Below are 17,474 nucleotides of genomic sequence, written 5' to 3'. Positions count from 1 at the left end.
ACAATAAATAGCGAGCACAAACCAAATTTACATATGGAACAGATTTAACTGACAAAATACTCTCGAGCTATACTCTTTTGAACTTTGAATTCACTATACATTTCCCCAAGAACGTCTTTGGCTCCACAGCAGAACGAGGCCACTTTGGCCAAACGAGCGAGTGATTCTCTTATGAGGAATGGCATTTACATACATACCTCTCAATTCCTATTTATTTACATGTCCGACACCTAAACTTGACTTTTTTTACATTTATAACACACAAATATTTTGTATCACATAAAAACTACAACTATATTAACTTTTCAGTAGTGAAATACACTTTTTTATGCATGGGCAAGATGGTATCAATGTAAAAATTGAAGTTTGGGTGTTAGGTATGTTGATACATAGGAATTAAGTGTTGTAAATCTTCCTTGAAATTATTGTGGCTGTTTTCTGAAGAAGGGTTTCTGGCAAATAAGAAGCCTCTCATCTTTGTTAGCTTCTATCTCTACCATGCGTGCTTCCCATCTCATCTGTGTTATCACTGATCTGAGCAATTCAACAAGTGGTGCTGAGTCATGAACTATGACCCAGCCCTGCATCAGAAAAAAAGATGTGGTTATAATGCTCTAATAAATAATTTCAAACATCAATAGCGAACTTATACATCCCCCTCCCCATCCCAATCACACTAATAATAATAAGAAGGAAAATTTTCATACATACCACAAGGTTCTTATGCATTTACATATCTAACACATGAAGTATGATATTTACATTTATAACATCTTGGTATTAAAAACCAATGCACTAAAATATGTGTTTCACTTTTAAAAAGTCAGGGACAATGATATTTTTTATGTGATGGCAGATCTTTGAGTTTTATATATGTAAATATGAGAGTCTAGGTGTTTGGTATGTAAATATATAAGAATTGTGCGGTATATATGTAAAAGCCCCTAATAATAATAAATTTAAAAAAAATCAACAGGCTAATGGCAGCAGATAAAACGTAGTTTTAATATTGAATCTGGGAAGCACTATAGATAATAAGCTCAAGCAATGATATTGTTTGGAGTAAAGTGCCAAAATAGTTTCAATTATTTACATTCGGTCGTTTTAGTCTCAAAGTTCGTAGAAATGTGAAAAAAATCCTCAAGACTCTTTAAAATTAAGCTCTAATAGTGTACCGTGCGACTATTTGAGCCTCAATTTAAAGAATTTGTGAACTAGTTTAACACTTCTATAAACTTTGGGACTAAAATGGTCTTACGTAAATTTATGGGGACTATTTTGGCACTTTGCTGATATTGTTTTTACCTCTGGCCGTAATATTCGATCGACCTCCAAGAATATATCAGGAATGGAACACCTGTGTTGTTGATGAGTTGACAACAACCCTTTAGCAAGCACAGCATCGTAAGTTCTTGGATATGTTGGAAATGCATCGCACCTAATCAAAGTACAAGAGCCATACATATTAAAATTTCAGTTTTATAATTTGAGATTTTATTAAATTAGGTAAATTAGGTTAACCATAGCCATGAAGCTCCCCCCAAATAAAATGAAAAATAATTACTTTGTCTGGGTAAAAACTAGCATCCATGTCATTGTTTTGAACTATTAAAGCCATGAATTTAAATGGGATAATTTGATAAAAGTGATCTAAAATGGGAGAAAAGTTCATAAGGAAATCATGATGTATGTAAATCTTCCAAAGAAAAAAACACAAAAAATACTAAAAACTGATGAATAAATGGACAAAAGGGCATACCAATCATGTTGAACACCAATGAATCCTCTATCAAGAATAAGTGGGAGGTAGTTATAACTCGTGGTTGGTACAACATTCATCACCCAAACAGATTTTCCAGATTCCAACAAAGCAGCATTGAAGCCACCAAATTGGGAATTCATGTCCAGCACATTTCTAAGCATATTAAAAGGTGGAGAAGGGTCCTCATCCCCTGGTCTCTTTGGATGATCAGAAAATACAAGAGGCGATAGAAGAGACCAATAGTTATGGATTGCTGCATTCCAGTATAAGGAATCATCCACAAAGTCCTCCTGATGCACACCTGGAGAAGCACTACATAAATTCCCGTAATTGAGAAAGAGAAAACTGTCAAAATAGTCCTCCTTTACAAGGGGACATTTTAATCCTAGAGTTTATAGAAGTATCAATTTAGTCCCCAAACCCATTTGAACTCGGCCCCAATTTAAAGAGTTCGGGGATTAATTTGGCACTTTTATAAACTCTGGGACTAAATGACCCCCATATAAATAGTCAGGGGACTACTTTGGCACTTTACTCGATCGAAAAACGAGAATATTTAGTTAAATTACCGGGTCATAATGCATACCATGAATGCTAAGTTCAGCTGAGTTCAAATTAGCCTGAGAAGGCCAAGGTGTTCGGTTTTCAATTGGGATCCAACGTTGGCTTCTTAATCCTCCAACACAAGGATAAAGTTGTTGATAGTAGGGAGATTCTATATCTTGACTCTTACCACATACTGGAGGACCAGCTTTTCTATAAAACAAGCATAGTACAATATATAAAAAAAAAAAACAGGTTAACAAGAGCATAGTACAAAAGGTTATAGTTATAGAATACATACCGAGACCTGTAGCATTTCTTTTTGCTCGTCTTTTTCCAAATGATGGTTTCTTCTTGCTGTGAAAGCATTTCCCAGCAGAGGTTCTGAGCAAAATCACGAATAAGGGTCCATTTTTTATGATTATTCTTATCACGGAGAGATCTGTTGGAATTCCTAACTGAAGTCCAGACAAAGTATCCTCCAGGCCTTAAGAGTCTATCAACTTCCACCAGGAAGATGCCATCTGTTTTAAATGTTAATTATTGGTTTAGGAGATTGAATTGGTAAGTTTTGCATTGAGACAAACAATTCTGATGAGGAAGTAATAAATATAACTGGGGAAAAAAGTTTTCATTTTTCAGTGGATTGCTGATTAAAAAGATGAACTTCAATAATGATTAACAAATTGATAGCAGTGTTCTTAAGAGTATTTATACATTATAGTGTCACAAATGTTCTCTGGCCTTGGTCTCCATCCCTAATTTTCAACAGTTATTTCTAAAAATCATCAAGAAAAAAATAAGATACTCTAGTTCCAATGCACTCAGAATTTTAATTAGAAGTGATTCTCTGTGAAATATTTGAAGTGCAAAAATGCATCAATACACTTTTGACTTATCCTTTAGAAAGTCTATACAGTGAGAATTGAAAGATCATCATCGAAAATGACAGTTTTGATCCTCACGAAAGAGATATTTGGAGTAAGACTTACAAATATCATCATGCACCAATTCAAGAGGTCTATTAGACTCATAGTTGAAAATAGAAAAGCATAAAGTAGTCTGTTTACAATAAATAGAAAGTTCACAAACTTTTTTATAAGAAATAAATAACTCTATTAAGCTTCTTGTTAAACATTCATCCAGCTTCAATCTGCAGATCCAATTCTGTCGTTTCTTTTGCTATAGTTTATTTTTTGTTTTTCCGAGTTTAACTGTCATTTTGTAAGTTTTAGTCATATTTTGATATATTGTTAGAGTATATCACTCGCTTCGTCAATGTCATTCATTTTTCAATGCACGCAGCTTCTACAAACAGAACATAGACCTCAACTCTTAATCCATGTAAGCAATAGACATAAAAAAGATAAAGTTATAAACTTGCAGCTGGAAGAAAGTGATTGCAAAAAGTAAATAAAGAGAAAATATTCCTCTTCTATTCCTTGAATTGAATCAGTGTTCATACTAACATTGATACCCTTTCTGCCTTTTACACCATTAGAATGGAAATATAAAAGAGTTGATATTATGGTTCATAGGACAATAAATATTTTATAAATTCCATAAATTAAATTAGTTGGAGAAAAGACTAGGGAGATTGATAACTTAGGTTTTAAACTTTGGTATGCAGGTAAGAGTCACACTGGAAATCATGTAGGTGTAATCATGGATAAGAGTTTGAAGGATAATATTGTAAAATTAATAGAATTGAAGATAGAAGTATAATCCTAAAGATTGTTGTTGATACTAAGATATTTAATGTTATAAGCATTTATACTCCTCAAGTAGGTTTAGATATAGGTTCAAAAGAAAAATTCGGAAATGATTTACAAGAATTAATACAAATGATACCTCTTGAAAAAAAAAAATTTATGGAGGAGATCTACATGGACATGTTGGTAGAGCGGTGGAAGATATTAGAAATATTCATGGTGGTTACTATTTAGAGTGATTAATGAAGAAGATAGAACCGTATTAGATCTTGCTTTAGCGTATAATTTTGTTCTTACTAAAACTTTATTTTAAAAAAAAAGATAACCATAGTATTACTTAAGAGAATGGATCTAATAAAACACAATTTGACTATTTTCTTATGAGAAAAAGGGATTGTCGAGAGTGTAATAATTGTAAGATAATTCAAAGTGAAAATTTAAGTACTCAACATCGATTAATAGTTTTGGATTTTAAGATAAAAAATACAAGAAAATATTGTCATAGAATTTGATGAGGGCGCACTAAAAGACACAAATAAAATTAATTTTATGAGTAAACTGCAAGATTTTAACATTTGGGATGCTCATGAAGAAGCGAATTCAATGTCGGATAAAATAACAAAAACTATTAAACAAGTGAAAAAAGATGTAATAGGAGAATAAAAAAAATTATAAATAAAAATAGTTTGTGGTGAAATAATAATGTGAAAGAAAATATAAAATATAAGAAGTTGTGTTATAAAAATTGGTTTAAATGTAAAAGCATAAAGAACTAGAAAAAATATAAGGTGGCTCATAGGGAGTCTAAGAAAACAATTTATGGTGCTAAAAATTGTACTTTTAGTGATCTCTATAATAGATTAAATACTAAAGATGGTGAAAAATAAATGTATAAAGTAGTCAAACAAAGAGAAAAGAAAAGTAAAATGTATTAAAGATTTTCTTAAAGAAGATATTCTGCATAGGTGAGTGAGCTATTTTAATAAATTTTTCAATGAAGTTTCTAAAAATACGATTAACCTTAGTGGTCTTAATATCTTAATTACAAATAAAACGTTTTATTTTACCATCGCATTAGTAAAAAAAAGTTTAGACATTAAAGAAAATCAAGGACGAAAAATCAGTAGGACTTGAAGATATCGCAATTGAAGTATGGAAATATTTAAGAGATTTGAAAGTTTCTTGGCTTATTAAACTCTTTAATAATATTTTAAAAACTAAAAAGATGTCTGAGGAATGGATGAAGATTATGTAATCAAATAGTTGTATGATATCAAGGTTCATTTTATGATGAGCATTGATTAATGCTTGTGATAATTATAGAGGAATTAAGTGAATGTGTCGTACTTTAAAATTATGGGAGATGGTAATTGAATATAGGTTAAGAAATGATACAAGGATTTCTCATAATCAGTTTGGATTTATGTTGGACAGGTCTATTATGGAAGCTATACATTTATTGAGAGGTTTGATGGAAAAATACAGAGAATAAGGAGAATCTCTACATATGATTTTTATTGATTTAGAAATAAACTTACAATAAGATCCCAAGAGAAGTCCTATGGAGAGTTACAAAGAAGAAAGGTGTTGATATGACTTAAATTCAAGTCATTAAAGATATGTATATTAGAGTTGTTACTTGTGTTTGAACAGAAGGAGGATTGACCAAATATTTTCCTATTTGAGTTGGATTACATTAGGGATCGACTTAAGCTCTTATCCTTTTGCTTTAGTTGTGGATGCTCTTATTGGACATTTACAGTAGAATATATCTTTGTGTATGTTTTTCATTGATGATATCCTTATTGTGGATAAAACTACATAAATATTTCAGGAAAATCCTGAATTATGGAGGTCTACATTTGAGTTTATGTCCTTCGAGTGAGTAGATCTAAAATTAAATACATGGAATGTAATTTTAGTAGTAGCTCTAGTGGCAGAGTTGTAGCTATGAGTGATCAAAACATTAAAAGATGTGATCATTTTAAATATCCCGGGTTTATTGTTCAAAATGATGGTGATATTGATGGGGATGTTATTAATAGAATTCAAGTTGGTTGGTCGAAGTGGAGGAATGCATCCGGCCTATTGTGTGATAGAAAAGTACCGCTTACACTTTAAGGAAAATTTTACAAGATGGTGGTGAGACTTGTAATGCTCTATGACGCAAAATAATGGACTTTAAAAGAGAAGCACAAAACAAAGTTGAACTATGTTGAGTGTTTTTGAGATGAGAATGTTTAGGTAGATGAGTGGCTTGACACTTAGGGACAAAATGTGAAATGAATATATCTATGATAGGGTTGGTGTAGCTCCAATGGCGGATAAGATTAGAAAAAGTCATCTTCGATGGTTTGGTCACTTTAAACATCGACCATCTGTTGATCTTGATAGTAGAATGCACGATCTCCTTCGCTAAGTCGTATGAGTAAAGTGTCAAAATAGTTCTCTGACTATTTTCATGGATTGTTTTCATCCCAACATAAAAAAGTATCAAATTAGTCCCTACACTATTTTAATATTGGCTGAAATAAACCCCAATGAGTACTATTTTATCACCATGAAAAGATTTTAGGGACTAAATTGACATATTAATAGAATATTGGACTAAAATAACCCACTACAAAAAATTAGGGCACCATTTTGACATTTTTATCTAAATTGTATGGGATTTACAATGTTATTAAAATGTGATGGAACCGGATAAAAAGAAACTTAAGTTAAAATAAATAAATTTCTATGAAAATATACAAACCATTATTCTCCCAGTCAATCCCACATCTTGCACAATGTACCATATCAAAAGAGAGATGTGGATATGGCAATTGTTTTGAAGAAAATGAACCAATCATAGCAGGCAGACCCCTTTCAAGTGTAATTTGTACTTGACTTCCAGAAGCCTCATAGTTCGCAATACACATAGTAAGAACTTGTTTTGAGAAAAGATGTGCCCCAAAGCTACCAAAGCCACAGCCTATATCCAAGACTGTCCTGACCTGTAACATAGCAAAGAAGGCCAATACACTCATAATTAGAATTGACATATTACAATAGGGCAAAAATGTCAAAAAGTATTGCTGCTTAGGCCTCATTGATTGCTTATACATAGAAAAATTATTTTATAAAGCAAGAATTTATTTCGCTCATTTCATGTGTGGCAAAGAAATCATTGCATTTGAGAGAATTTTGAGAGTTTGTTGAGTTTAAAGCAAATGTAGATTTTTAACTACATGCAGCCATATTATGAATTTAAGTAATTTACTTTTTCTCAAAAACTTATTTTTTAAATTCAAGCAGGCAAATAAAAGATACATTAAAAAAGATGAAGTTATAATCTCATAAATTATAAAGAAAAAAAAAAGACTTGAATGCAGATATCAATCATGAATCTTATAACCTGCCATTCTTAATTCAACTGAATCTACTCAAACTATTCAAAAAATATAACGTTTTTCACTCAAGAATAGAGATCAAACAAAATAACTAATTAGACAAATTTCTCCTATGCTTTGGTTCAATTTTACATGTGAAGTTCATCACAAGTTTCAGAATAACAGATGACCAAATGATATTTTTGAAATTATTTTAAATGCGAAAAGAACATTTTAATTCATTTTTTACATTTCTTAGAACATCTTAACTGTATTATGATGCAAAAATTTTATCATATATACCTTATAACAAGTACCAAAATTATCAGTGGATCTTTGCTTAAGAGTTCATCTGTAAAGTTTGGCTTTATGGATGAAAACAGTGTTGTGAACCTTTAAGCCAAAATATTCAGATCGTGAAAGGCGGATAAAATAATATACAATATATAAGAAAGAATAGGGAAAGCCAGTCTCAATTTTGAAAAACTCTTGAATTATTGATTTAGAAAAAGGTCATATCCACCTTCTTCTTGTTATATTCTTCAAGCTGATACAACCCAACTATGTCTGAATCATTCAATAAGATTCTTAAAAGGTGAAATACTCAGCTGATGTTCCAATAGCACTAGTATCATAGTACAAACACAAAAACAAGTAATTTTCTTAAACAAGGATAGCACTAACCCCTGCCTCATTGAAATTTGACTCATTCCTCAGACCAATCATCTCAGCTATCTGATGGGAATAGTCTTCCACACCATCTACCATTAAAGAATCAGAGTGAAAAGAGATATGCTCTTCCTCCACCATCATCCTGCAGTATAAAGTTCAATTATTATTATTTTTTTTTTCGTGAAGGGCGTGGGGGCGTGGTGGTGCGGGGAAGGATTAGAACATGGTTGTGCAACACAGAGAAGGAAGGGGAGAAATTAACCTTTTTGTCAAACTTCCTGATGAGAACTCGTGCCCTGAAATCTTCACATTCTCTTTCCAAATGAAGTCCCTCCCAATTGGCCACCTCAATGGAATCCTGTAATTCTTTGGTGGCAAAACCAAACAAGTTAGTCCCTTTGCCAATCCCCGCACACACTGTCTTTGATAATCAATCTGATCAGCTTCTCTTGAATCCAAATTCTCTGAAAAATTATAGTAACATGGCACGTAATTTTCATATTCTTGCGGGCAGAATTCAAGCTCTTTGAGCTTGCCAACTCCATGAGAGAGTTCTCCTACCACTGAGAGATCTGCAATAAGCCGATCCCGGAGACGCCTATAACCTCGATAGATGTCGACTTGTGAAGCACTGGAGATGTACGTTATCCAACAAAGTGAGCCACAAAGAGCAGCAAGACTAACTAGTGCAAGACCCAGCTTGAGCAAGTTAAGATTCAAGTGTTGCCGTTTCCCAACCTTTCCAAAAGGGCTAGAAGTTCCACGCAGAGAACCATTTTTAGTGAAATTGTTATGCTTATCAAACGAATCTCCCTCCAAGTTGCAGCCAGAGGGCCTTCCATTACTGCCATAGGGTCCTCGATGGCTTGCCTTCAACATTGAAAGCACAAAAATTCCTAAATATGCACCCCGTAATGTTCCAAATCAGTTTGGGGAGCCCAAGTGTCTTATAATACAAGTTTATATTAACAAGAAAATAAGAAAATGATTCAGGAAATGAGTAGTAATAGAAGAAGGACGCGTTTTCCTGCAAGAAACAGCGCATTGATTGAAAGATACCAGGCCCGCTCGTTTAAAACGGTGAGTGAAGAAAATAAAAAAAAGGGAACTTTTGTCGAAAGAGGATTTCTCCGCTAGCAATCGGATCTGGGCTAGTTATTTTACACTCCTATCATTCAATGGAGCCCATTCTTACCAGGGGAGATCTCAAAAGAAAAGAATGTATAAAATAATCAGAATGCAAATAGCAGGATTTGAGAAGGAGAGATAGGAGTACCAGAAAATTCTCAGAATCATCAGATCAAATCCCTTGAAGCTCTCTCCATTGCCCCCCAACGCATCGCCAGAAAATCTAAAAACCTTTTTTTTCGCTTCTAACAAGGACAGAGATCAAAAGACAGTCTTTTATAAAATTTCTTGGAGTTCTCATCTTACGCTGCAGAAAGTATACTGCGACGAAAACTCAATTATGGTGATTAGAGTATTGCTCCATGGATGATTTCTCCAGCATTGCCCCATCGCCGCTGATCTCCGAAGCCGAATCTATCTATGATAGACAAATAGCTGGGGTGCATAATCACCGTTAAAGCAGATTTCCGAGAAGCTGTGAAAAGGGACGCGGACAGGAATCCGGTAATCTCGTCATGATTTGAGTGGGCCGTGGATTGGCCTTTTCTTACAAAAATTATTCGGCACACCTTATGCAGAGATCCGATCTCCACCTTCCATCACTGGTAGAACCCATTTTTAAATTTAAAGAAAAAAAAAAATTCGGCACACCTTATGCAGAGATCCGATCTCCACCCCACTTTTAAATTTAAAGAAAAAAAAAATTTATCAAACCCGTGATGATGGACAGTGAAAATCAGACACCGCATACATCCCTACATGCGTGTCCGTATGAAATAATTTTCCTTTTCTTAACAAGCTAGTCGATGAATAATCAATTTCACATGAAAATAAGGTTAAGGTTATGCTGATCAAATATCATGTCTTATAGTAAATGATTGGTGATTCACAATCATTCACCTATCTATCAGTTAAATCTATTATATTTATTTATATAGTATTTTAATCTTATTAAAATAAATATAAAATTTAATTTTTAGATATATAAATATATAAGAATTTAGTGATATGTATGTAAACCCTTCAAAATAATAATATTTAAGGACATATTCAACACAAATATACTAAAATATTTATGTGAAAAATAAATAATATTTAAATTATCGTTGATTGAAATTTCTATTTAAACATTTTTAAATTTAATCTATTATTTAATTTATATAAAAATACTAACATATTTATTATCTGAAATTGCAGCCTAACAAAAGCTATATATCATACATCATTATTGTTGTGCCTGATAAATTTGTGTTAGTAAAGTGATATATTAAGGTATTAGTGTTGTACAAAGATCCTACATAGAAGTAAAATCTAAAAGAGCAAATAATAGGAGTTATGTGGAAAATCCTAAAGGGCAAAAACCACGGGGCTTAGCTCAGATGAAATGATTTCACCATGTGTAGATAGGGATTGCTAAACTTTATCGGCCCTTGACAAGACGTTAGCAGCATTACACAAGTTGGGGCTATCGATATGACTTCCACATGAAGTGGCATAATATGTTAGGAAATTGGTTGCATCCTGACAGAAGTGATTTGATGGCAACGAAGGTGGTGATCTGACAGCGACAATGACTAGATAATGATGCTCTGGAAGTGACGATGATAGTGGTTGGGCGGTTGTGGTTCGATGGTGGTAGCTAGTTAATAGTGGTCCGAAGGCGATGGTGGTGGCTAGCTAATAGTGGTCTGGCGACAACGATAACCAGACGACAATGGTCTGGTGGAGTTCATGGTCGGATGACAGTGATGATGGTGGTAGCCAAGCAACGGAGTTCGGGCGATGATAGTGGTTTGATAGTGACGATGGTGGTGGTCAAGTAACAATGGTCTGAAGGCAGCGATGTCCCGACAACGACGACGGTGGTAGCAAGACATTTGTGGTCCGACGACAGCCATGGCGGTTCAGTGGTGGAGCTTGCTTGATGGTGGTGATGGCTAGGTAACAGTGGTCCTGCTACAATGATGACCAGATGATGGTGGTCTAGTAGCGGTGGTGGGAGCTACTAGACGGTAGCGATTTGGGAGCGTTGGAGCTCAGAAACCCTCAAGAGCTTAGAGCTTCTTCAGCTTTCTCTTCCAAATCCATATCCCCTTTTGATGAAGAGAGTGGAAGTTTATTTATAGATTTTGTGTGGTATATTAAATAAGTGGCATAATATATTAGGGCAGTGGTTGCATACTGACAGTGGTTATTCAGTGGTGGCATCAACTAGATAGTGAAGGTCCGGCGGCGATGAAAATGGTGGTTAGACAACAGTAGTTGTTGGTGATGGTAGTTAGATGATAGTGTTCTAACAGAGGCGACAGTGGTGATCGCACAATTTTGGTCTGATAGTGGCAATTGCTAGACAACAATAGTTCAGTGGTGGCGGAGGCCAAATGACTGTGGTGATGATAGTGGTTGGGCAATGCTGGCAAGGCAACGACGGTGATCTGATAGTAAGGATGGTGATGGTCATGTAATGGTGTTATGACTGTAGCATTGGCACGACAGTCGCGACAGCGGTAGCAAAATGGCAATAGTTTGGCAATGCAACAGTGTTTTGATTGTGGAGGCTGCTTAATCGTAGTGGTGGCCAAGTAACGATGTTTCGACGGTGGCAATGGCTAAATGTCGGTGTTCCGGTAGAAAACCCAAAAGGGAAAAAATTACAGGCTCTGGCTTAGTCAAAACGATCCACTATAAATTGATAAGTACATATGCATGCCCTTGTTTTGCAGGCGGGAAATAGTTACACACTTTCTTGAAGCATAATTGTTGTATCCATAGTGATTCATTGTTCAACGGTATGGATCAGCTATATTTTGGAGTAATGTACAAGTGGGGAGTGATTGCAGTGGGGAGTAGGTATTATGACTTTGTTGCATCATCTTTGAGGTGTGTCATTGCATGGTGTTCAGGATGATGTACTTCTTTGAAAGACATCTCATTACTCTGTGATGTTGGTCTTTACTTCGTGACATTGGTCTTTACTTCGCTCGGTGTTTCATTACTTTATAACATATGTTGTAACTCCACGAGAGGCTTCATTGCAATGAGCAAGGGTAGTTGATAGTGATCGATGGTGGCCAACAAACAATGTTCAATGACAGTTGGTGACTGAGGGAGAGGGAAGCATCGTTGGGTCTTCTTAAGATAATAACACAGAAATTCATATCATTCTTTGAGAACCAACTCTAAATTCAACTTGTCCTCCAGTCCAAATTCTAGCTCTCCTTTCATGAAGAGGGTAGATCTTTATTTATGGTATGAGAGTGATTCCTCTGCAAACAAGGAAGGAATCTTAATCACTGCATTAGACAACCTAGAAAGATTCCCACGAACATACATTGTTTTGTGGACATTTAAGTGCCTTCATAATGTTAGAATTGAGTGATATTGGGTTTGTTGGATTTGTCTCTCCGACATGCTCGATTTGAGTTAAGGCTTGACATAATTAAAATCTATTTGACCTTTGATATACCTCAAAATTACATGTTTTAAATATACATTTAATGCTCATTTAATGCACATTTTTTATGAGATTGCGCTTTAATGAAATGTATTTTACCTGTTTTTTATTTCAGATATAGGAAATTGAGTTTAAAGGAAAAGAATAGAAAATGTATGCAAAACGATGCCGTAGAGCGGTGGCGCCTAAGCACCAGAGACGGACAAAAACTGGCGCCTAGGCTCCAGTGACGGTTTTTTTTGGTGATGCATTGGATTTGGACGAATTTTGAAAGGATGCTTGATGTGCCTCTTGGGGATTTCAAGATTCTTATATAATATGGTCATAAAAGAGTTTAAAAAGGACTCTCATAGAGGAAACCCTTAGATTATTTGGAGAGTCCACTAGATTGGAGTGTAGAATAGAGTCTTAGTGTTATTTTCTTTTAAGAAGGGTTTGAAGATTGCTTCAAGGGAACTTCAGGATTTTTGTGGAGAAGCCTAAGATAAGTATTTTATATTTTTGTTTAATTTATACTTTCTTGTGTAAACTTGATCTTAAATACAAATCTATGTGTTTTTGTGTTATTTCCATAAATCTCGAGTAATTTTCTTTCTTTTCTCCTTAATATGAGAATTAATCATGTGAAATAAGAATGATTTGAAGATTTGTTTTTATTTTAAATTTTGTGATGGTATTTTCATTGGTTCTTCATTGACTTTGCAAACTGGCCACTTCTGAGGTTAAAATCTGTTGCGAAATATAATGACCCGGGAGAGCTATGATTTCACCTAATTTGTGAGTACCACGTTAACCTTTAAGATGGGAGGCCGACTCAATTCGTTGGTTAGCACAAATAGATAGGGGGATAAGTTTTGATGGGTGTAAAATTGATATTTCTAGAGTGACAGACTAGATTCTTTAGTCAATTTGAACTTGGGTTTGGAACTTGAGCCCATGGTAGACCCTATAGAGAGGGCATAGTTGGTAATCTAGAGGTAAGAGGCCAGAATCTACCCGACACTACTATACAATCAGGGAACAAAATTAATGTTAGCCAATGTTCTTTACATGAAAGAAGATAAAAAATATGCATGCTAGTATTTGTCACAATACAATATTTTATATTTCTAAATAATCAAATCCTACATTGATTATGATCTTTTTGCAAGGGGAAAGATCTTTTCCATATCATTTGAACTCTTTTTAACATCGTTAAGTTAGAAAATTTGCACTTACTTTTTGCTTAGAATTAAATATTGCACATACTTAGTTTTAAACTTTTCAAAGTATTTCAACATTTTTCTCCTAGTAATTGTGTTTGCAGTTTTATTAGAATTTTTTTAAGTCACTTTCGAAAATTACAACTTTCTTGTGGGATCGATACTGAGATTTTATAAAAAAACTATATATTACTTGAAACGATACATATACTTGAGTAGTACCCATGGTGTGAAAGCTTATTCCTTATTCCTAAATTATTTTTATTTTTTCATACTAGCCACTAAAATATAAATTAAGTTTGACAATCTATTGGAATATAAAATATCTGCATAATTGCAGGTTGGGTCAACCTTCTAATTATCTACCCAAAGCTGTCAAAAGTGATTTAACAACTTGATCCAGGTTTGATTTGACTTGGACTAGGGTCAATTTTGGTGTCATTGAGTTTGTTTCATTGGGCCAGTCAATTTGATTATAAGTTTGTCAAATTCGAAGTTTTGGATTGTTTTTAATATATGTTTGAATATTTCTTGCTAAAAAAATGTTCTGATATTTGTGTTAATCCCTTGAGACTTGTGTTAAATGACAAAACTTGACATCAAGTTTTCTGGGTTTCCAAGCATTTGATTTGATTTATTTCATATTTATTATGGCTTGCAAAAATCATTCAAATCTAGAAAATAATATAAGTAAAATCCAACAAATAGTAAAACTATAAAAAAACTATCACAAGTGATATTTGATATGATTGATCCAATATCGAGTTCTAAGACAATGGATTTACGAAAAAACGATGCTTAATAAGTGGATCATTTTCTATCATCGAATGCCATTGATTGGTGATCACTATACGGGTTTGTTTGGGGCAGCTGCAACTTATTTGCTGATTCAAAATAATTTGCTGATAAGCTAGGTGTGGTGGCTATTATAAAATTTTTTATTTTTTTTGGAGAAGTCAAACCGCTGTCAGAAAACTGCCACCACACATAGCGCTGCTGTGTGAAATCACTGTTTTCACTGCTTTGAAAACACATAAGCTGTCAAGACAAAGTTTACCCAAACAGGCCAGGTGAGTTTTCAAAACGCCGTCGTACCAAATAAGCCGCCTCAAACGGACCCTACATCTGGTAGATGATTGGTCGCTACCCATCATAAATATTAATTTCATTTACAAAATCCCATATACAATCTTAATAACAATTTCATGATCTCATCTTGAAATTTCAGTTTCAATAATATTTGCAGTTTTATCAATTTCGTGATTTAATAAAAATTTCAACTTATAAAATAATTCAAATAAGAAAGAGGATTACCTAATTAACTCTCGTTGTTAGAGCACAGAAGAAAATTCATGGGACACAATGATAAATTTCTACTAAAATTTGATGACTGTTAAATCAATATAACACAATTTAATTAAAAATTTATGAACTCTCAAGTTCTTTTTTTTTTCAAAACTTAACCAACTTAATTGATTTATGACCATCACCCGTAAACATATTTGAATAACAATTATTAATGATGTCTATCGATTTGAAAAAAAAAAATGAATATAAAATGGAAGCAAAATAAAAAACCAAAATTTCAATTGTAAAACTTTAATGTTTGAATCTAGATGATTTTGTATATTAATAAGGAAAGGAAAAATAACTGTTGACCAGTGGATATGTTTGTGTTTAGTTTACATTCTTAATTTTCATAAATATTGATAAAAGAGAAAAAAAAAGCTAATTTTTAATCAGCTTTTTGTTGCAAGGGAGAAGCTATTCAGGTAAGAAGTCTCTTTCAATCAAGAGATTGGCTCAAGGGAGAAGAAAAACTTAGCTTTTTTATTGAATTGGAGTTGTGGATCTTATTATGCTGTTGCTGTTAAATGGAGCCTGTGATCACTCCACCGCGGTCACGCGGTCTCGCCTCTCTCTCCCTCACGCGGTCCCGCCTCTCTCCCTCACGCAATCCCGCCCTTTTGGTTCTCACGCGGAAATGCGACATTGGAATTTGCCTTTATTGGCTTTTTACGCCTCTTATAACTGGCAAAGCAAAAAGGCCTGCTAGACAAGAATCCACATAACCCCTCTACAATCTCATACCTTCGGCTGGAAAAAAGAAAAATGAAAGAAAAAGCTGCTTTTGTTGGATTCTTCTGCTAGGTGGCTTATGGAATCCTTTGTTCTTTTCAGCTGTAACTCTTTTGGAAGAGAAAGAGAAGGTGGGGAGAGAGGAAGCGAGGAAGGGAGAGAGAAATATAGAAATATTGCTCGTAAACATCGACACGCTGTATTTCATCAGGCTAATAAAATTATTTGCATCTCTAGGACGTAGACAAATTTGCCAAATCACATAAATCTGTGCGCTCTTTTCTATTGCGAATTTTTCTCGTTCTATTTTTTCACTTTTTTGCCATTATTTTTCACCACGATACCACGATTGCTTTTGAGCCAATAGCCAATATATATATATATCAAATTCTATGGAGTTTGATGTTTGGATGGCTTTATAAGACCTATCTTTAGCATCTCTTTTGCACTCTCTCTTAGCACTATCCATGACAATATCTTTCACAAAAGAGAACTCCTTCCTTGTCTCTTTTTCTTCCCACTTAATGGATAAATAATACGATTTATTCAATTATTCTTAAATTTGGTGTTCATTCTCTCAACTATGTTCTTTTTTATTGCTTTCATAGGTGATTATTTTATGGACTTTTAAGTTCAATTTTTACTCTAATCAAGCCATTTTATTCTTGCATGTGCTATTGGCGTTTGATGATGTCTTCTTCAACTAGACATGGTTATGAGATTGTGAAGTCTTTTTTATTGGCAAGTCTCCTTAGAAGTCACATCTTAGAACATACTGATGAGAATGTGAATCTCCTCATAACATCAATAATATCTACTTAAGCATGCATGTGACATTTTATTTCAAATAATTTTTATGATCAACTTTAGAGGATGCCATATTTCATTGATTGAACTCTATCAAGTCTAGCTATTAACACATCAATTTCTTATCTTCATTTGTGTAAAGCATGTGATCATGTGAACCAACTTTGGATAAAGGCACTTCAGCTACCAAAACTCCATAATGCGTTAAAGGGTAGAGCAAGGTGAATAAAACTTTTCTTAGGAGAATCTACTTTGAGTTGTCCTTGAGAACTCCATCTTTAATTATAGTTTTGATTAAGTTACAAATGTTACAACAAACTAAAGAAATGAAAGCACATTAATTTCTTGACATACTTTAATTAATTGCAATTACGATCACTAACATGAAACACTATCTTAATAGAACAAAATTGAGATAAAACAATGATAGAGCACATGACATTTTCTTTAGCTTTCCCTTTTTTTTGTACTCTCCTAGTATAATTATTACTCTAATTTTCATCCTTTTGTTTAGCCTTGCCCTTTTTTTTCTTATGATCTTGCAAAAGAGAAGCCATCATTTGCATGATTTGGCTTCGTTGCACCTTCTCCCCGTAAGATCTCTTGCTCATTCTCCTCTTACCCTTTTTTTTATTATTTGTGATTAGCAAATCTTCTCAATCTTCTCTCTCACTATTAAACCCTAGGGGGCTATTTGAGACTAGGTTATATATATATATATATATATATATATATATATAAAAA

The 17,474-nt window shown here is 33.8% G+C and overlaps 1 protein-coding gene across 1 annotated transcript; it reads right to left on the bottom strand.

Moving 5' to 3' along the window:
- Positions 1 to 15: 15 nt before the first annotated feature.
- LOC110021641 (probable pectin methyltransferase QUA2) lies at positions 16 to 9,749 on the bottom strand. Its single transcript, XM_020720209.1, has 9 exons — positions 9,337 to 9,749; positions 8,323 to 8,956; positions 8,073 to 8,202; positions 6,773 to 7,013; positions 2,607 to 2,829; positions 2,349 to 2,518; positions 1,760 to 2,063; positions 1,306 to 1,438; positions 16 to 581 (listed from the first exon to the last, which is right to left on the bottom strand). The coding sequence occupies exons 2-9, from the start codon at positions 8,937 to 8,939 to the stop codon at positions 423 to 425; spliced, it is 1,977 nt and encodes a 658-aa protein (XP_020575868.1). The 5' UTR covers positions 8,940 to 8,956; positions 9,337 to 9,749; the 3' UTR covers positions 16 to 422.
- Between the last annotated feature and the right edge of the window lie 7,725 nt (positions 9,750 to 17,474).

The sequence above is a fragment of the Phalaenopsis equestris genome, unplaced genomic scaffold, assembly GCF_001263595.1.
Source record: "Phalaenopsis equestris unplaced genomic scaffold, ASM126359v1 Scaffold000136, whole genome shotgun sequence".
Classification (NCBI taxonomy): domain Eukaryota; kingdom Viridiplantae; phylum Streptophyta; class Magnoliopsida; order Asparagales; family Orchidaceae; genus Phalaenopsis; species Phalaenopsis equestris.
The sequence above is the reverse complement of the archived record's forward strand: the minus strand, read 5'-3'. Positions and strand labels throughout refer to the sequence as shown.

Excerpts from the sequence above, each read along its gene's own strand:
- LOC110021641 (XM_020720209.1), bottom strand. The coding sequence starts at position 8,939 with ATGTTGAAGGCAAGCCATCGAGGACCCTATGGCAGTAATGGAAGGCCC. Across the intron at positions 2,830-6,772 it reads GATTGACTGGGAGAATAATG|ATGGCATCTTCCTGGTGGAA; the intron begins GTTTGTATATTT and ends CATTTAAAACAG. Across the intron at positions 1,439-1,759 it reads ATTGGTGTTCAACATGATTG|GTGCGATGCATTTCCAACAT; the intron begins GTATGCCCTTTT and ends TACTTTGATTAG.